At 36.6% G+C, this 21,710-nt stretch overlaps 1 protein-coding gene across 2 annotated transcripts; it reads left to right on the top strand.

Moving 5' to 3' along the window:
- The first annotated feature begins 244 nt into the window (after window positions 1-244).
- Window positions 245-17,076, top strand: rec8b (REC8 meiotic recombination protein b). Of its 2 annotated transcripts, XM_058764865.1 has the most exons (19): window positions 263-367; window positions 482-510; window positions 870-938; window positions 1,086-1,228; window positions 8,185-8,260; window positions 8,420-8,540; window positions 8,763-8,817; window positions 8,908-8,975; window positions 9,283-9,364; window positions 10,897-10,978; window positions 11,876-12,032; window positions 12,226-12,366; window positions 13,636-13,708; window positions 14,042-14,199; window positions 15,490-15,538; window positions 15,755-15,830; window positions 16,032-16,148; window positions 16,256-16,362; window positions 16,451-17,076. In XM_058764865.1, exons 4-19 carry the CDS (start codon window positions 1,108-1,110, stop codon window positions 16,525-16,527), a joined length of 1,560 nt encoding a protein of 519 aa, XP_058620848.1. In that variant the 5' UTR covers window positions 263-367; window positions 482-510; window positions 870-938; window positions 1,086-1,107; the 3' UTR covers window positions 16,528-17,076. The 2 variants fall into 2 exon arrangements, with proteins under 2 accessions (XP_058620847.1, XP_058620848.1); XM_058764864.1 differs by having other exon boundaries at window positions 245-510.
- The last annotated feature ends 4,634 nt before the right edge of the window (window positions 17,077-21,710 follow it).

Raw genomic sequence — 21,710 nt, 5'->3', positions numbered from 1 at the left:
TACGTTTGTAAAATCTAAAATGGGTTTTTGATTATGAGCGTTATTCATTTTTTTAGCCATTTATGTCATTATATGCAGAAAAATATTTAAAAATGTTAAAATTATCTACAGTTCCACAGACCATCGAATGTGTGTCAAAACATACTAAGCTGCCTACCTAGACAGCATTGTAAAGCCTCAAAACGCGCCAAAATGCTGTCTAAGTAGGCAGCTCACTAAGCTTTGAGACGCAGCCCTCGTGTGACCTGTCAATCAATCCTCACAGAAATAACTGATTGAAGAAACATCACCTCATTGATTTAGCGCTTATCTGAGGAAATTCACATTATCTCCTCGTGTTTTTGGCAGAAGTAAAGTGTGACCAAAGGTTATCAGATTAGATTTTAAATTAGATATCGATTGGGTTGAGATTTGTGTAAAACCGAACTCTGAGGTAACTTAACGTTAAATTATTATGTTTTATTATCCAAACGTGCTTCAGCGTCACACTGGCTGCTTCGCTACTATCTGGTATGTAACGTTACTATAGTATAAAAATGATTATGAATTTAACTAAATACTGGCCGTTTGTTAAAAAATAAATAAACAAATAAATAAATAACGGTTCGTTTTCTATGCTACTAACGTTAGCCACGCTGAGGTAACGTTAAAGTTTTTAGACAACTGGCTAACCTCATAATTAACTCTATAAAATATGGAAAGTTAAAATAAACTCCATAGAAGATATAACGTTATTGAACCTACAATTAAGACACACTATTGTTTGTATTATTAGAGTCAATAGGACATTTAAGAACAGAGGTTTATGTCAAAACATTGAATGAAGTTTTGTTTGTTGAACTTTGGTTGTTTGTTTGTTTTGTTTTCAGGTTGGCAGCTACTAAAGGCATCAGGATTTCCAGAAGAGAGTATCTCAAGGTCAACGTCAGGCGAACATGGTCAGAGAAATCTTTGTTTCTCATTCAAAATATTACCATTTCAAAGTGGATGATGATGAGTGGTATTATTTCTTTAAGGTGTTTTTTGTTCTTTTTGTCATAATTGTGAAATATTAATCAGTAGGTTGTGATTGTGTGTATATTTAGTGAGGACATTGTGGATTACGTGATGGTCCAGGTTCCTCCAGTCCATCCCAGTCTTCCCCGGCCCCGTTTCTCTCTTTACCTGTCCTCCCAGCTTCAGTATGGGGTAGTCATCGTCTACCATCGCCAGTGTGCTTTTCTGCTGGGTGAGATAGTCATCATGACTGTAGAAGCATTGACTAGTGTAGATAGGACTGCTTTGCTTCACATTCATGAACATTTCTACAACACACCATTTAAAGACTTATTTCAGTCCAACCAAAACTGATCAAAGCAACATACACAAAAATACTATCCCTTGTAAAAATGAAGTACACTTTAGCATAATATTTCAAAAGAGTACTTATTATGAAAATACTATACTTTTAAAAGACGTGCAAACTCAATGTAATGTTTTTGGACATTTAACTGCTGTTATTTGCAAATAAATGAAAATATATTATAGTTTAAATTTATATTATATTCAGTTAGCTGAACTTTTTTGTCCAACTCAAGTAGGACTTAAAGGAATAGTTCACCATTAAAAAATTTAAATTCTATCATTTACTCACCTTCGCATTGTTCCAAACCTGTAGGAATATATTTTGAAGAATGTTGGCTGCCAAAATAATTTTTCCCATCCTATATATTAGATTTTTTGACCATACAAGGGAAGTCAGTTGGAACCGGAACTACTAACTACTAGTTTGGTTACTAACATTCTTAAAACTTCTTTAAAGCATGACAAAATATTAAAATATAATGATTCAAAAGGTATTTTTCTGTAAAAATTTTAATTTGGTATTATTACAAACTGCTTGTTTTTAAAGTGTACTTAAGCATGTTATGAAAGTGTACTCTAAGAACATTTAAGTGGCCTTTTAGGCCCCGTTTACACTAGTGCGTTTTCGTTTTAAAACGGTGTTTCAGAATGAAAACGATCCTCATCTACACTGGCGTTTCCGCTGCGTTTCAGAAACGATTAAATGCATGTCAGATGACCATTCATGCAGGTACAACCATAGATATGTATAGGTAGATTCCCTATTATTTAGATGGCGGACGTGTCTACGTGCTTGGAGCGGTCGAATGGGGAATCTACCTATACCAGTGGGGATTTCTTTAAGACTGCAAGGGAAGCTCGGCTTCCCCTATAATGTCAAAAAATTAATGGTCAAATATGTACTATTATGTTAACATTTTATTGACTAAAAATGCGTTAGAACACATTCATCTCGAAGACGAGTTTGTTCAGAATCAGCTACATACAGCAGGTCGGCTGACTCGATTTCCTTCTCATACACTACCGTAGCGTCAGTGCAGTTCCCTGTTGAAGCCCAGCGTCCATTGACTTCAATGGAGCTGCTTTGAACAGTTTTTTTCAGTGCTTCCAAACTAGACGGTCATTGGATAAATGCTGCGATTATGTCCCGCCCAAGGACGCTCAGCGTCTCTGGGGGTGAATGGAGGAGTGGGCGTGCCTGGACTCCAGGCTTCTGCGTGATGATTGGAGGGTCTGCATCTCCTTTTGATTGACAGCGATTTTGTACTATAAAAAGTCGCTGACGCTGAAGCTATTGGAGCTCAGTCCCATCGCGGCTTTGCACTTGGTTCTTATCAATCATTATATATATTTTTTTATTCATTTATAATGTTATGTTTTAATATAGGCCTACATGCTGCTAACTCGGAAATTTCAAGATATGCGAGCAAAAAATGCTCCTGACACTTAGGCAATACGACACGAGAAAGAGTGCTGTTTTTGTTTCGTTTGTGTTCGAATCCAAATCCGCGTTGATTTGGGCGAATCACTGATTCACTGAGCCATTCATAAAAACAGTCATTTGATTCGCTCCTGAAGGATTCAGCCATTTTGAAAGAATCGTTTGAATGACTCAGTGATTCAATCACGAACTTCTGCCACCTACTGGCCGTTTTTAAGTTTCCCGTCTAAAAGTAGGCATATTACATTATTTTCCAACATATTTCTATATTCAGAATTTAGTATTTAAAACATTAATCTCATAACATTATTTATGCAATTATAAATACAGTCTAAATGAATAAATGCCACATCTAAATGTCACTTCATGCAGTTTCTGTGCAGTGCTAAGATGAGTTTTGTTTAGATCATTTCATGGACAACAATAGCTAGTCATTCATTCACATTAAGTATTCAGAGAATAATATTGTCTGTTTTCACTTACATCTATTTATTTATTAAATTTTGATTCCTTTTGTAGAATTGAATTATAAATTAAGCTGGTATAGTATCGTAAGACATTTTTATGGTATCATGACAACCCTATTATAGGCCTACACCACATTCCTTGTTTCAGTTTAACCTAATTCCCACATTTCCTCCGTCGAGTTTAATATCTTTTTTTTTAGATTGTTTGTTCATTCGTTCATTCATTCATACAGTAGGCTAGGCTAGCTAGTTGGTACGACAGGGTCACAGAGCATTTTCTTGAAAAGGAACGTAGGGCAGGATTTACGTATAAATAAATGGACCATTTTTATGATGTAGGCCGAAAATGAGCTTCCCCTCTTTGAAAGACCAGCAGCCGCCACTGACCTATACATATCTATGGGAACAACTGGGTGTGTCTCACTCGTCTTTAAAAGTGAAGCTGCGGGCTCTTTCATCGCCCCCTGATGGCTGGCTGCAATACAGGTCATAAACCCCGCCCTCTTCATGTAAACAAATGGGACTTCAGTCAAAATAAAAAAATAAATTACTCTTCCAATACAATTTTCCCGAAATATGGTTTCGGTCATTTAAGGTAGTTGTTATCACACTGATATATGTTCAATTGTTTGTTTTTGTGATACGTTTGATTTTAGCTTGTAATTTGATGCTATAAAAACGGGGCGTGTCGGTATGGTTGATTGGGTCTGCAGGAGTTTGATTCCGCGGCTCCACCTCACGACACTACTGCGCAGACTCGGTGCTTCAAACGAATCTCTACTGCGCAGACTCGGGCTCCAAATGACGTCATTTACTCAAGATGGCAGCGGCCATACTGAGATGTATTCGCTTCACTTTTCTATAGTGGAAGGAAGCGGAGACGCGTCGTCCATCTTTTTTTACAGTCTATGGGTACAACAATGAGCATGATGTTATTGTTTACACGGTCGTCAAGGATAGCGAATGTGGGCAGCCACGCCATCGTTTTCAAAAGTTTCCGTTTTTGACCTCGAAAACGCCGGAGTAGTGTAAACGACCGTAGCAAAAGTTATGCATTTTAAAACGAAAACGCACTAATGTAAACGGGCCTTATTTTATTAATAGTGTATTCTATGCAAGAACAGAATATAATTTTAAGATTTTAAAGCCTTGTTCAGACTGTCAGCCCAAATCCGATTTTTGTGCAAATCCGATTGAAATCATATTTAAATAGTTTGAACGGCAACAAACTACATGAAATCTGATTTGTGCAAATCCGTTTCGAGCCACATTCGTATGTGGTTTGGAATCCTATTCAAATCGCATTTCTGGAAATCCGTTTCGGTCTGAACGGTTAGATCGGATTTAGCGAAGCTTTTTCATGTCCTCACGCCACGTAAAACGTAAACACGTTTTTGCAGGGAACATGCTGAACATCTTTGCAGAAACAAGCTTGTGTCGTTGTGAAGTGCAAGTCGAGCGGGAAAAAAACAATATACTGCTAGTATATGTACCTCTTTGTGTTTTGAAAGTAACGGAGACAAAAAAATTAAATTAAATAAAAATAAAAAAGCAAAGTAGCAGAGACAGCAGCACCGAATCAAGCCGCACATTCGAGCTTCCTGCGTTTCTGCCGCTGCCTCACAAGACGAAATATAATACTACAGCGCAACCGGTAAGACAACATCTGTATTGCAAACTGTATTGCTGTTACTGTTGTTTTCAGCGTAGGCATAACAACGCAACGGCATTACCACAGAAATCAACGCACATTCTGTAAAACGAAAGAACGCTTATGGACACACAAATCAGATAATGAACAGTTGCTATACGCTGTGTGGACAGTCAGTTACTCAAATTCGATTCCATCCGGATATGCACAAAATCGGATTTGGGCTGACAGTCTGAACGAGGCTTAAGTACACTGCAAGTGCACATTAAATACGATTAAGCACACTTCTTTTTCACTGGGGTTGTGCAATACAAGACCACAAAACAATGTAAAACATGCACTAATAAAACGTGCTCTAATAGTGTTGGATGTAACACTTGTTCTGGTCAGTGTGTTCAGCTGGTCCTAATGAGTTTATCTACCTTTACGTGACCATATGAGGGAAGCACATATGTGACCCTGGACCACAAAACCAGTCTTAAGTGTCAATTTTGAGATGTATACATCATCTGAAAACTGAATAAATAAGATCTAAATAAGATCTTCATGGAACATGATCTTTACTTAATATCCTAATGATTTTTGGCATAAAAGAAAAATTTATAATTTTGACCCATACAATGTATTTTTGGCTATTGCTACAAATATACCCCAGTGACTTAAGACTGGTTTGGTGGTCCAGGGTCACATATGGTCAGTAGCACACACTATTATCTTGTATTGATCAGCTGGCTGTATCTGAGAAACTGTTTGCTTCCCAGCAGAATAAACAGTTATTAAAATGCTTTGGTTATTAAAATTTAAGATAGCTGCCAACAATTTTTGCACTGGGGAACAAATTAATACTGTTGTGAAATCTTCACTCTGTAATCTAACTATAAAACACATTGTCATGTATTGAGCGTGTTTAGAGATTAGCATGGAACCGATAAGCAACCGTTAATCAGAGAATAATTCAAGTAAGCTAAGATTGAAAGCATTCATCAAAATGACATGATCTCAGAAAATAGCAGACAGAAATGAAGACACATGTAAAGATGAGCAAACAGATGCATTTGCTTTAAAAGGTATTATCTCAAAATAGACAAGCTGAACAAACAGCTTAATCCATAGAGGTGTTTAATTTATGAGCAGGACAAAATTGAACAGAATTCGTTTGAATGTCAAATGACCTTAAAATGATGTTTGGACAACAATATTTTCCACTGTGTAGACCAATTCCAACTCCAGTCCACCCAAATCATTTATCAAAACTTGACTGCAAAAACCGCAGTCAAGAAATCATCAGGGTTATGATATCAAAATGAGAACATTAGCATATGATTTACATATCAATGCCTATTTAATATTCATAAAATGTATCAACCTGATAAATGACAGTGTTAAATATGCCAGTACACAGAAGTTACCTAACCATTACAGAGGTCATCTGGGTATGAAAGTCTTAAAGTGGAAGTGAAGCAGTCAGTCAAGTTTTCATTATTTAATAAAGTGATTTCCACATTAATTAAAAAATATATAACAAACACGATTAATGAAACTATTTTAAAGAAAAAAGGATGTTTTGTTATAGCTTTTAGAGCAAGGGCGCCGCCATCTTGCAGTACCACCGCGTGTGACGTCACGGGGTTGGTTTGCTCCGTTGGCCAGTTAAGTAATATAGGCATTTCTTTATTTTTTGAACACATAAATGTTATTTTAACATATCAATATTTTGGTTTTCACCATAATTTGGATGAATAGTCAACATAAATATCTATATCACATTATCTAGGCCTATTCCACAAAGTTGTGATCATTAAGTTATATCCCAAACATCATTTTCATAGCGTGAGGCGCAACGTGATGTAAACAAACAACGCTTACAGTATCGTTCATGTGGCACCTTGTTATGTCAGACCTTTCAGACATTTGCATTACACTGGCTCGATCACCAGTATTTGTATGTAAAACCTGCAAATGTACCTGCTGAGAATGCAGTTTTAACTAATCACCTCTGAATGATCGGACAAGTACTGCTTTATCATTCTCGCATGTTTTAAGCCTTGTCAGTTTAAACAGTTTAAGCCATTTAAATTGCGAGTCAGCACAAAAGATATTTCAATGCATTAATTGAGTGCTGTGACAGATTGTTTCTTTGCACACACACACACATGCGCAAAAAGCGCTTGGCTCGGACGGCACGCAAGTATCAAATTGAGTCCGCTTTCTTGCCTGTTTAAGCCAATGCACAGTATATTATGTTAATGGCTGTTTTGATGAGTATCCACGTAAACGCGCTTTGTTTCCGACCCGCTCTTCACCCCAAACCAGAGCAGATTCACAACTTCTTCCACCTGTAACAGCAGTAATGCTCGGCCCCTCGCCGTATCGGCTCAAATGCATGAGCAGTTGCACTTATTATGGGCTCAACAGTCCTTTCAAGTTCGTCTTCCTCCATTTAAACAAGTGTGTGTTCAAAAAATAAAGAAATACTTATATATTACTTAACTGGCCAACGGAACGAACCAACCCCGTGATGTCACACGCGGTGGTACTGCAAGATGGCGGCGCCCTTGCTCTAAAAGCTATAACAAAACATCCTTTTTTCTTTAAAATGGTTTCATTAATCGTGTTTGTTATATATTTTTTAATTAAAGTGGAAATCACTTTACTAAATAATGCAAACTTGACTGGCTGCTTCACTTCCACTTTAAAGGGATAGTTCACCCCAAAATTCTGTCATTAATTACTCACCCTCATGTCGTTTAAACCCGTAAGATCTTCGTTCATCATCGGAACAAATGGATTATTTTAACGATGTCCTTGCTACGTTTCTGAGCTTTGATCGTGTAAGGATCCTTGCTGTCTACGAAGGATCAGAGAGCTCTCGGAATTCATCAAAAATATCTTAATTTGTGTTCCGAAGATGAACGAAGGTCTTACAGGTTTGGAACGACATAAGGGTGATAGAATTTTCATTTCTGGGAGAACTATCCTTTTAAAGGTACAGTAGCAAAAAAAAAATCTTTATTTGTATTTGTTTTATTAATTAGTTATGTAGTACGTAGTATATTTTATTTTATTTTATTTAAGGATTAGAGAGATTATAAATGTTTATATTGCATTGAATTACTAAATTAAAAACTAGATAAAAATGTTGGCGCAAGAATCTTTGACTTACATTATAAACAGAATTTCTAACAAATGAATACAGTCTTAATATTCCATTACACTGTCTGCAAATGTGCTTTTACTATACTGAAATAAACTGAAAAATTTTCCATTTCATTTTCCCACAGAGGAGGTCCAGCAGACCATTGAGCGTTTGCTTCGCTCAAAGAGACACTTGAACATTGACATGCCAGACACTGATAGGTCAGATTCAGGGTCGTCACTGTCATGTTGTGTCACTAATGTAATTCATTCTGACACAGACCTTCATATTGTTCCTATACACCCGTGACAGCTGTTTATATGACTGCTGTTGCTATGATTCCCCCTGAGGAGCTGTTCTGCGATCTTGTTTCCTTCTAGGTTGGTGCTGAATGTCGCGGACTCTCTGTTCCAGCTGGAGGAGGCAGAATGGGCACTGGAGCCGTTTTTTGGAGTGATGGGGGTTGACTGTGAGCCGCCTAGTCCTTGCTTGCCATCTCAGGTGATGAACTGCAGCATATACATACAGTTTGCATGAATTATTCATTGGAATCATATCTAGAGACCAGAATATCTCGGATCCACTAAGCATCTGCATAACAACTGATAAAAACCTCAGACTTTAGAGTTTATAATAGTGAATTCAACTAACACATCACAATTATCTCATCCTGACCCTTTTTGAGCCATTAAGCCATGAATTTATTGTTTATCTTCAAAGCAGATTATAGAGGGCTCATCTCCTCTAGTGGCCAGAAAGGAAATTACATCACCTAAAGGTGAGATTTTGAAATATTGCAGCTGTTGTTGGGTCAAAGAGTCGCTCTTTACGATTTTCACCCAATCTCTCCCTGTCTTTCCCTTTCAAGGCCTCATTGCTTCTTCTGAATCAATCACTATCAAAGACGCAGAGCCGGTGCCTGTGCTAGCAGCGGAGGTGATTTTCACTCTACATGCCTCTCACTCCTCCATACTGGCAATAGAAAATGGACAGAGATCTATATTTGAGTCTGTGTCCGCAGCCTTTGCTAACACCAAACACATGACGCTACTTCTGTACCATTTGCCTCCACAAAATTCATACAGCTCTTTGTGAAGTTTTAGATGAAAACAGATCATCTGCCCACATGAAGCTTAGTCATGGATAACACCAGATGATCTTATTCAGTCCTTTTAATCTGTGTTTATTGTACCATACAATTAATATGCTGTTTCCCAATGTCGTGTTCCTGATTATATTCCAGTTTGGTGGTGCAGAGTTACCTGAAGCCACTGCTCAGGAGATTGACATGCTCATGGAACAGCAAGATCAGTTCCATCTTGGTGGTGAGACTGATAGAAACTGATAGATAGACACTTAAATGAATATTGATCTCAATTAAGAGAGTTAATGTGTCATTGTTTGCCATTCACAGGCCCACACAGAATTTTTGCCCACAGAAGTCTGCAGAATGCTTTGCAGATTTCCGCCGAATTGGAATGAACTAACACATCCCCCTCACTTTGTGTGTTCGTTTATTAAATATTTTGGCTAATTTGATGAATGCATTAAGTGTAGTACTCTCAGCTCCATTTAATACATTTGACCATTTCCATCACTTGAAATATGGCAAATATATATATTTCAAATAAATACACATAAAATATTACTAATATGCATTGCTACATATATTTACAATATTTTTATATATGATCAAAAATACAGTAAAAACAGTAATATTGTGAAATATTATTACTACCGTATTGTCCCGAATATAAGACGACCCTGATTATAAGACGACCCCCCTTTTCCCAGATGTACCTTTTGGAAAAAGGCTTTTTGAAAACCAAATATTGTTTTGTTTTTTTCTCTCTCTCTCTGTAAAACATTTTTTCTTAAATTATTTTCAAATTGCATATTTTTCCTATTTTAATTTTTGTTTTGAAAGTATGGTAAATACTGGTAAAATGTACCAACAATGACACTGAAAAATATACACTTTTTGATATACCATTGAAATAACAGGTAGCCCATCTGAATTATATAACATTTAGGCTATCCATCTCATAGTAGCCTACCAAAATTTTATTAACAGTAGAAGTGAAATCTTATTGTAGTCTTCAAATCTGGGTAGTGTCTTATGTTTTAAAATCACTTACAGAGAAGTTTGGTCCCATCAGACTAACATGACAGTCACGACTCATGCCGCTGTAAGCTTTTCTTTTTCTTTTGTTTTCACTAGCGATCTTTACAACACACATTACATTACATATTTCATGGCACACTCGTTTTATGCGTTGTTGGCGCCACCTATTGTTGTGGGTGTATTACTGACATGTCAAAGTCTAGACCCCGAATATAAGATGACCGCGTTTTTTCAGATGTATTTCCAAGAAAAAAACATTGTCTTATATTCGGGTCAATACGGTATTTAAAATAACTGTTTTAATATATTAATGTAATTTATTCCTAAATATTCAGCAGCCATTACTCCAGTCTTCAGTGTCGCATAATTCTTCAAAAATCATTCTAATATGCTGATTTGGTACTCAAAAAAAAAACATTTATTTTATTATTATCAATGTTGAAAATTATCATTTTATTATTAATGTTGCTGCTTTATTATTTTTGTGGAAACTGTGACATTTATTTTTTTTTCTCAGGATTCTTTAATGAATAGTTTATGGAATCAAATAAATGATTTCTTTCAGAAAAAAAAAAAAAGTCTTTGCAGATATCCCCTAAAACCCAGCACAGAAAATGCCAAAAATATACTGCTTGCGCTCATTCGTAACCTGATCACTTAGACTGTAACTGCCTGCTACAAATAGCATTGTCTAAAGATGAGTCTATAAGTCTTTTCTGTATGCTCTCTCAGATGAGGAAGATAAGGAGAGAGAGAGGGCGACAGAAGTGGAGAAATCAGGAGATCTGGATCCTGCTATGGTCTCTATTGAACAGTGAGTAACACTGAGGGAAATAGAGATAAGAAGGTTAAGAAGGAAGTACAAGATTCAAATTTGGTTAGTCACACTGCACCCATTTCTGATTTGTTTGTCAAATTCTTTTTTGACTGACTGTCTGCACTGCAATTTCGCAAGACCTGCTTGTTCAGACAGTGTAGTCAATAACTGGTATATCTACTTAATAGTAATGACTTAAGCTTCAGCACAACGTCAGTGGTTTTTACAAGAACTGAGAGTGTCATTGTGGAAATTATGCATTTCTTCATGCCTATCATGACATCTTGCTGCAGTGCTGAACTCATGGAGTGCAACATAAGCTTGAAAGCATTAATGTAGTTTAATAAATTGTGCACTCATTCACTACAGAGCAGATGCCACAGTTCACTGTATAAGAGAAGAGTGAGCAAACATGGGAGAATTTGAACATTGCTGAGCATTTTCTATAATATTACATACATGTTGAACCTTAAATAACTAAAACTACTTTAAATCCAGTCCAAATCCTTTTCAGGTTAAAGTATATTCCATGTCATTCATTCATAAATAAATGAATAAATAACATTCTGATCAGATTTTAAACCACATGTTAATGTGGTTTTGTTTGCACTTCATGGAAAATACTTCTTAAAGTTTTTTTTATGGATTTTCATGCTTTTTGTTTTGAAAATTGAGCAGTCAGGCAGACTCTTGGTTTGGTTGAGACCCAAGAAAACATAAATTTAGACAGACAATGACAGCTGTTGGGCCAAATGTCCTTGACCTAAATATATCTGAAATAAAGAATCTGCTTTACTGCACAGTTTAATGGAGCACTTCATGTTGGCCTGAATTGGCTGCTTGTGTTGACCGAGTTTTTGTGATTTTTAACCATCACTGAATACATGATTGCAGACTGAAGAATAGCGAGTGCATCGTGGATGAGGGGAATGCGCGTCCTACGGAGGTCACCTTAGATAGGGTGGCTATGGAGATGACCCCTCCTCCCATCACCATGCCAACAACCACAGAAGCCAGTGAGAGAGACGTGGAGATGGAGCGCTCCAGTGAGGTTTGTGTGTGTAGCCATGTCCACATTACCTTGCCCATTATGCTTTAGTGTTATATAATCCATATGTGTTTTGAAGCGTGAATGCCTTTGTAGCAAAGGCAGTTACATTAGCCTGAATCCACAACAGTGTGCTCAGGGTCTTAATAACCTCTCGCTCTTTCATTCTTTCTCTTGTTTTGTCCCTTATTCTTAGACACTCCTAGTGGAGCAGTCTGTGCCTCCAAAGAGACGGGGTCGCAAACGGCAACTGATCTTCGCTGACCAAAACACACAGATTTCCCAGGATGCAATGCGGCAACAAATCAACAACCCTCTGATTGAATCTCAATCTCTGGTGGGAGCTCTGTGATAGATAACTAATCTAATCAGTAGTGCTGGAAATCTTTAGACACCTCATGATTTGATTTAATGTAGTTTCAGGGAGTCACGGTGTGATTACAAAAACGATTCTTGATGCATCTTCAATTTCCAGCAATAGCATAGGGGCACAAATCTTTAACGGATTAAGAGTGTCTCACTTATGAAAGCTTACTAAGATATGCTAAAATAAAAAACTACATATTGAAATAGATATTAAATTATATTAAATGAATTATCTGAAAACACTGTAGAGGATATTTTGGGGTATGACAGAATTAAAATATATTTTGCTGTTGCTTGATTTTTATTGACCTTTAATGAAATATGTCTAATCATTTGAGACAAAATGCCAGGAAATAAATAGGCTTAAATACTGAAAGAAGTATTTATGTTTTTCTAACTCTAATTGTAATTCAGTAATTTCCAAAATAATAAATCATTTTAATAAATAAAATAATTTAATACTTATTTTTAATGATTTGTCTTTAGTACATTGTGTTCAAAAGTTTGTGGTCGATAAGATTGTTTTAATGTGGTTTGAAAGAAGTCTTTTGTGCTAATCAAGGCTGCATTTATTTGATCAAAAACACAATAAAACTTTATTATTGTAAATATTATTACAATTTTAAATAACTGTTTTCTATTTTAATATATTTAAAATTTTAATTTATTCCTGTGATAGAAAAGTTGAATTTTCAGCAGCCTTTACTCCAGTCTTCAGTGTCACATGATCGTTCAGAAATTATTCTTATGCTGATTTTCTGCTTAAGAAACATTTATTATTGTTAATGATGAAAACAACTGTGCTGCTTAATATTTTTTATGGAAACTGTGATACATTCTATTTATTCAAAGATAAATATAAAGTTCAAAAGAACAGTATTTTACTGAAACAGAAATCTTTTAAAAGTCTTTAATCAGTTTAATGTGTCCCTGCTGAATAAAAGTATAAAAGTATTAATAAGTGTAAAGTATTAATAACAAAAAAACTTACTTACCCCAAACTTTTAAACTGTAGTTCAGTGTATAGTAGTATGTATTGCAGTATGATAATGAATGTACATTTAATATTTTAAATGTATTTAAAATATTTTATTTTAAAAATTGCAAAGCATCTGCTTTGCTGCTGAATCTTTTATTTTTCTCCAACCCAATTAAATAATTTGCTTATGTGATAAATATGTGATTCTCTTTCTCTATTTCTGTCCATCTGTCTCCATCTTTCTTTCTCTTTTTTCCCTAGTCTGACACTCTCCTAAGTATTCCTGCCTCTCGGAAGTCATCAGCAGCAGTTCTGCTCAGCACACCGTGTAACTGTACGTTGTTACACACTGTGGCCCAGCACCACTCATAAATGCTTGCTCGTATATAAAAATTGTTTTAATATCATTGGACATAAAGTCATCAACAGCCCTACAGTATGTATCATTTTTTATTTGATCACGTATACAGCACAAATATTTATCAACAAACTGGGAAACTACTGCATCAGCTCCTTTAACTTGCACTGAACAGTTTAGCAGATCTTAATAATGAAACCACTGGACCATCAAAAGGCTCAGCAGTTTTATAAGAAGTCAGGAAGCACCCTTACCCTAGCACACTCCACTCTTATAACCACTGACATGCCTCTGCTTCTTGCATTGTAGTGCTCATCCACCCTGACCTCCAGGCGCTATGGAAATGCTGCAGCGTTTCTTCCGTGCTCCCCCGTCCCTCCAGGAAACGGCAGGTGCAGGAAGAGAGTGAGCTGTGGGAGATGGAGAAAGAAAGAGGAATGGAGAGGAGCCGGGAGTCTAGCAGAGAGGTGAAGAAGTCTTAAGTTGCTCATCTGTTCATGTCAGACTCAAGAGCCCAAGGTCATGACCCATGGATGGAACTAAAATGTACACTATTGGCATTTAAAGGGTTGAAAAAATGAAAATCTCTTTATCATTTACGCATGCGATAAATTTTGATGTACTCATCCACATGACATGAGGGTCTGTAAATGATAACAGAATATTCATTTATGGGAGAACTATCCTTTTAAAGCCCTTTTGAAAAAGTGCACTTCATTATATTGAACATGCAAAACTGTACAGGTATTATCATGTTAATGAAACAAAATGAAAATACCTCATGATTTACTCACCCTCAAGCCATCCTAGGTGTATATGACTTCCTTATTTCAGACGAATATGATTGGAGTTATATTAAAAAATGCCCTGGCTCTTCCAAGCTTTATAATGGCAGTGAATGGGTGTTGAGATTTTGAAGTTCAATAAAGTGCATCCATCCATCATAAAATGTGCTCCACACAGATTTGGGGGTTAATTAAGGCTTTCTGAAGTGAATCGATGTGTTTGTGTATAAACTCCAGTGAGAAGTGATGAATGTGGAAACGCAGTGGAGAAAGCAAAACAGAACACCACTCACAAATCAGAAGTACAAAACGAGGATTTCGATGTTTGCTGCAAACAAAACTTGGTTCTCGCGAGACTAGCATATTCTCATCTGAGTTTACACTACGCCTACATCCTACATCATCCGCTGGAACACCACCCTCTCGTGAACGTGTGTACGACAGTTAGTAGAAACTAGAAATTACGGTTTACAAAGTTTTAATTATGGATATTTTTCTTACACAAACACTTCGCATTAGAAGACCTTTATTAATCCTCGGAGCCATGTGGGGTGCTTTTTATGATGGATGGATGCACTTTAGTCTCTCAAATAAAAGGAACTAGAACAGTGACAGGAACTAGTTTGCTATACATGTTTTACATGATATTTTCTGATTTATTGAATAAGAAGACATATCCAAAATCATCCAAAAACCATTAATATGTCAACAAAATGAAACAAGAATTTCAAACCTGGTTTTATCCAGCATTCAGTTTTCTGTTTAGGAAATGTATGCAAATTAGAGAATATTTAAATAGATAGTGCCTCATGTGTGTATTTAAGTGTCTGGAAACATTCCATTCCATTCACGTATTCTTTTAAAGTATCTTACTGGTAGCAAGTACTCTCAATAAAAGTATGCTAAAGTGTACTTTTTTCTCTAGAGAGTCCTTAACCCACTTCCCTTTCTGTGTGTTTTGTGGATGTTTAGGTGGTCAGGGAATCTGGTGCAGCTGCTCTGGCTCTGTCTGAGCTCTCAGGTGAAAACTAAATCCTCTTTTTTATAATAAAATCAATGAGATTTCAGTGTGAAATCACACCTGTTTTTTTTTTGCTGGATATAACACACTGTGTCCAAGAACTTCCTGCTTTACTTTAACCTCTTTTCTTAAAATGTCAGTCAAACTAAAGCCTGTAGGCCCATCAGGGATGAATGAATGGCTGATATGGCTGTATGTGTGTGTGTGTTTGTCCAGCTGGTTCAGACGTGCCGCTGGATGTGTCTAAAGGAGACAAGTCTCAGAGTGACCTCGTCACTCCCACCAGCAGATGGTGAGACATTAAAAGAAAAACACAAAATTCATTTTTAAAAAAGAAGCCGTTACTAAACACTGAATGTCAGAACATGTGTCATACTCAGGACTGCAGTTTTACGTCATACAGTCTTACTGGCACAAGGCATTCATTATAACAAGAACACACTGCTGGTTCAAGTCGGCATGAAATCCTGTGAAATAAACATTATGTAAATAGGTCTCCTATAGAAGAGGCTCCTGTTTCCATGGAGGTGATATTAGAGGAGCATGTAGAACTGCCACATGGAGAGACAGAGCCTGAGATGGATGTCATCACCACTGTTGAACTTCTCCGGTTCGTTGAGAAACTTAGTATCTGAACATGTTGTAGTGTGTGTAACTGTCTTGTGTGATCCAGAAGTCCATCAGATCTTTTTTTCAGTCATTCTTTCTATCATACAGACTGATCAACAGCTTCATCAAGCGCTTTGGAAAGGTTTGCTATCACTCACTGATGCCCCCAGAGGCCGAGCGCAGCACTGCAGCTCATCTGTTCTACAAAATGCTGGGTAATCTAGTTTACACTGAGTAGATGTTTGTTTTTACTGTTTCACAGTATATATGTGACGTGATCTGTGACTGATGTTTGTTCTACAGAGCTGCTCTGCAGTCTGAAGTTAAGTGCATGTCAGACTGAAGCTTTTGGAGTCATCACCATTACCATGAACCGCTGATCACACACACACCTAAGTGAAAACATACGTGCTCTCAAACACGTTGAAGCTGTTAAGATTGTTTTAAACTTTTGCTGAGTGCACACACACTGTTATGATGAGATATATCAAGCCAGTTCAGAAGTCAGTTTAAATACACAGTTTGTAGTCTTGTATTCATAACAACCAAATATAGAAATGGTTATAATATTTGTGATGATTATGAATTATCAGTTACTGTGATTATTATGTTAACAAATTATTTCACATAGCAGTTGCATGGTTTTAGATGTAGAGTGAATTGAAGTTTATATTACAATAACAGTTTTTTATGTTTTAAACTTTTTATGATGGTTAATGTGTTCAACTTTTTATATTTTTGTATTATATTTTTAACTTTTTATATTTATAGTTAACTAACTGTTCTCGTTATGGAACAAAATATGAATGAATTGTACAGAATATAAAATGCATATATGAGTTTGTGAAGTTTTTAGGTGTGCTCAAGTTGTGGAATACACATGCTGAATGAGTTTTACAGAATTTGTCTCAATGCCAATTGCAAAATAATACATACATTAAAATTGAATACAATTACTGTTTGTGTATATTTTCTGTGGTGGAAAAAATTGTCAAATTGTTCTACATACATTGATGTGACTTCATACAAATTACTGTTCCTATAGACCTATTATTACTATATTACAGTATTTACACTAGTATTTACACTTTGTGTACATAGTAGTGTACATTTTAAACAACTTTACCACATCTGAGGTAAATATAAATTCTTAAAGTCACAATGTAACAAAAGTAGAGACAGATTTTTTGCTTGATTCTGTCCGTCAGTTGTTGATTGGATGGAAGCAGATCTGAATGTGAACTTGCAGTCGATTGTAAGAAATGTTGAGGGTTTAAGTCCTGCATACACCACCAGACAGAAATCTGTTGTTTCACCAGAAGATCAAGTTATGATGTTTTAATGAGTTCAAAGTGTAGGAGAAGAGAAATTCAATTACCCCCATCTGTTTTAGTCTATAGGGGGCAGTGCAGAACCACTGTAGCAATTAACTTCCCCAGCAGAAATCCCTTTGTTGAGCCTTGTTGACAGTGATCTCATACAGGTCATGATCTCATGCCTGACTTACCTCACGCTGTTAAACTAGAGCCGTGAAGCAGTTATCACAAATGTAACACCAGCCGGCAACAACAACAGAGGCTCGAGCAGCACGCTGGATACAATAAAACCCATGCCAAAATCTCTGCTCTGCTGATTACAAAATGTGAGGAGTGATGTACGCAAAACAGACATATATGGTTAAGCAATAGCTAGCATACAGATGAGGAGTCACGGTAAAACTATGAACGGTCAACAACAGCTTCACACCGTCCTCAGACAACCACCATCCCAGCCCATAGCACAGATGCTGGGAATTTCAGATGATCTGTGAGAAATCGTTCAATATCTGGCTTTCTCATGGTCAAGGGAATCCCAATAAGATGTTTATATTACCTGTCATATGTGGCTACATATTGATATTAAGAATTTCATATTATAGTTATGCATATAATCAGAATGTACATTAAAGGGTGTAATTAATCATTGACAAGAGCACAAAATGTAAATTTAGGGCAATATTTACTACTGTAGCACTTGTGAGCACAGCATACTGGAATGTTGCGTATCCTGAACAGCTTATATCACTGGAAAAAGAGGACAGAGGTTAAGAGGCCACACTGAGACTCGTGCTGCACGACCATGAACATGCAGAGTTATGAGGTGACATGTTTTCTGAAGGCATTAAAATGTGGCACTTTACTGTAAGCACACAGTAAATCGCTCATTTCAAGTAATCGCCTGTCAAGACAGGGGAAGAATAAAAACAAGACATGCTTAGAATTTAGTTGGGTTAGATCACTTCAGTTAAATCTCTACCAGACACAGCAAACTAACAAGCTAAAAATTCTTGACATTCAAATGTATAGAATGATTCAATACTTTTCGTAACTCCAGAACTGGAAAAGATTTGTAAGAACATGGTATCTTTACATAGAAATATCTGTGACATTTAACAAACTTCCTAAACATATTAGTGACAGTTTAGTTCATTTAATGAACAACCCGAATTCTGGAAATGTTGGGACGTTTTTTAAATTAGAATAAAATGAAAACTAAAAAAACTTTCAAATCACATGAGCCAATATTTTATTCACAATAGAACATAACAAATGTTTAAACGGAGACATTTTACACTTTTATCCACTAAATGAGCTCATTTCAAATTTGATGCCTGCTACAGGTCTCAAAAAAGTTGGCACGAGGGCAACAAAGGGCTGAAAAAGCAAGAAATTTTGAAAAGATTCAGTTGGGAGAACATCTAGCAACCAATTAAGTTAATTGACATCAGATCTGTAACATGATTAGCCATAAAAGGTATGTCTTAGAGATGCAGAGTCTCTCAGAAGTAAAGATGGGCAGAGGCTCTCCAATCTGTGAAAGAGTGCGTAAAAAGATTGTGGAATACTTTAAAAACAACGTTGCTCAACTTCATATTGCAAAGGCTTTGCAAATCTCATCATCTACAGTGCATAACATCATCAGAAGATTCAGAGAAACTGGAGAAATCTCTGCACGTAAGGGACAAGGCTGAAGACCTTTGTTGGATGCCCGTGGTCTTCAGGCCCTCAGACGACACTGCATCACTCATCGGCATGATTCTGTCATTGACATTACTAAATGGGCCCAGGAATACTTCCAGAAACCACTGTCGGTAAACACAATCCGCTGTGCCATCTGCAGATAACAACTAAAGCTCTGTCATGCAAAAAGGAAGCCATATGTGAACATGGTCCAGTGTCCTGTGGGCCAAGGCTCATTTAAAATGGACTGTTTCAAAGTGGAAAAGCATTCTATGGTCAGACGAGTCCAAATTTGACATTCTTGTTGGAAATCACGGACGCCGTGTCCTCCGGGCTAAAGAGGAGGGAGACCTTCCAGCGTGTTATCAGCGTTCAGTTCAAAAGCCAGCATCTCTGATGGTATGGGGGTGCATAAGTGCATACGGTATGGGCAGCTTGCATGTTTTGGAAGGCACTATGAATGCTGAAAGGTATATAAAGGTATATTAGAGCAACATATGCTCCCCTCCAGATGACATCTATTTCAGGGAAAGCCTTGTGTATTTCATCAGGACAATCCCAAACCACATACTGCAGCTATTAAAGCAGCATGGCTTCGTAGTAGAAGAGTCCGGGTGCTGAATTGGCCTGCCTGCATTCCAGATCTTTCACCTATAGAGTACATTTGGTGCATATTTAATTGAAAAATACGTCAAAGATGACCACAAGCTCTTCAGCAGCTGGAAACCTACAGGTGCTGGTCATATAATTAGAATATCATCAAAAAGTTGATTTATTTCACTAATTCCATTCAAAAAGTAAAACTTGTATATTATAATCATTCATTACACACAGACTGATATATTTCAAATGTTTATTTCTTTTAATTTTGATGATTAGAGCTTACAGCTTATGAAAGTCAAAAATCAGTATCTCAAAATATTAGAATATTACTTAAGACCAATACAAAGAAAGGATTTTTAGAAATCTTGGCCAACTGAAAAGTATGAAAATGAAAAGTATGAGCATGTACAGCACTCAATACTTAGTTGGGGCTCCTTTTGCCTGAATTACTGCAGCAATGCGGTGTGGCATGGAGTCGATCAGTCTGTGGCACTGCTCAGGTGTTATGAGAGCCCAGGTTGCTCTGATAGTGGCCTTCAGCTCATCTGCATTGTTGGGTCTGGTGTCTCTCATCTTCCTCTTGACAATACCCCACAGATTCTCTATGGGGTTCAGGTCAGGCGAGTTTGCTGGCCAATCAAGCACAGTAACACTATGGTCATTGAACCAGCTTTTGGTACCTTTGGCAGTGTGGGCAGGTGCCAAGTCCTGCTGGAAAATGAAATCAGCATCTCCATAAAGCTTGTCAACAGAAGGAAGCATGAAGTGCTCTAAAATCTCCTGGTAGATGGCTGCGTTGACTGTGGACTTCAGAAAACACAGTGGACCAACACCAGCAGATGACATGGCAGCCCAAATCATCACTGACTGTGGAAACTTCACACTCGACTTCAAGCAACATGGATTCTGTGCCTCTCCACTCTTCCTTCAGACTCTGGGACCTTGATTTCCAAATGAAATGTAAAATTTACTTTCATCTGAAAAGAGGACTTTGGACCACTGAGCAACAGTCCAGTTCTTTTTCTCTGTATAAAATAGGCAAGGCAAGGCAAGTTTATTTATATAGCACATTTCATACACAATGGTAATTCAAAGTGCTTTACATAAAAGGAAGTGAAATAGTCATTAAAAATAATCACAACAATAAAAACAAAGTGATTTAAAAAAATAAGATAAGATAATAAGATTTCTCAGTTTAAACGTGTTAAGTTATCTATGTTCTATTGTGAATAAAATATTGGCTCATGTGATTTGAAATTCTTTTAGTTTTCATTTTAAAATTCAATTCAAATTTAAAAAACATCCCAAAATGTCCGGAATCCGGGTTGTATTTGGTGCAAAACGTAATGCTGGGGTAGTTTGGTTGGATAGTTTGTTTTAGGTCGACTGGTTGATTAGTCAATTTTAGAGTGTAGTCTTAATTCTCAGAAAGCAAAGGCTCCTTGAGTTAGGTAGTTCGTTGGTTAGTTAGATAGCTATTAGTTAGCTATTTGGAGAAGCCCCACTGATCCACTGTTAACTGGTTTGTGCAAATATATAAAGTGAAGCTCCAGTGTGTTAGATGTGTTAACATCATTAATACCAATATAGCGTTTTTTTTTTAAATATATATATATTGGGTGCAATATTTGTGGGTAAACATCATAGATTTAGTTAGCTGTTTTGTGCATATTTTAATAATTGAAGCCTTAACTAACCTTAACATTTATATCAATGTTGTTCAGATAAAACATTTATATAAACATTTCATGAGGGGAAACCCCACAAATTTAGATACTTGGTTTATGCAAATTTTTAATAAAGTGAGGCTCCTTTTGTGTTAGTTAGTCAATATCATTAACATCAACATTTGTTATTAATATCTGGTACAAAATTTCATTAAGGGAAACCCCACAAATTTAGTTAGTTGGTTTGTGCAAATGTTAATAAAGTGAAGCCCCAATGTATTTGTTAATTAGATA

Source organism: Onychostoma macrolepis, chromosome 24 (genome assembly GCF_012432095.1).
Source record: "Onychostoma macrolepis isolate SWU-2019 chromosome 24, ASM1243209v1, whole genome shotgun sequence".
Taxonomy (NCBI): Eukaryota; Metazoa; Chordata; class Actinopteri; order Cypriniformes; family Cyprinidae; genus Onychostoma; species Onychostoma macrolepis.
This window is presented reverse-complemented; position numbering and strand designations above follow the sequence as displayed.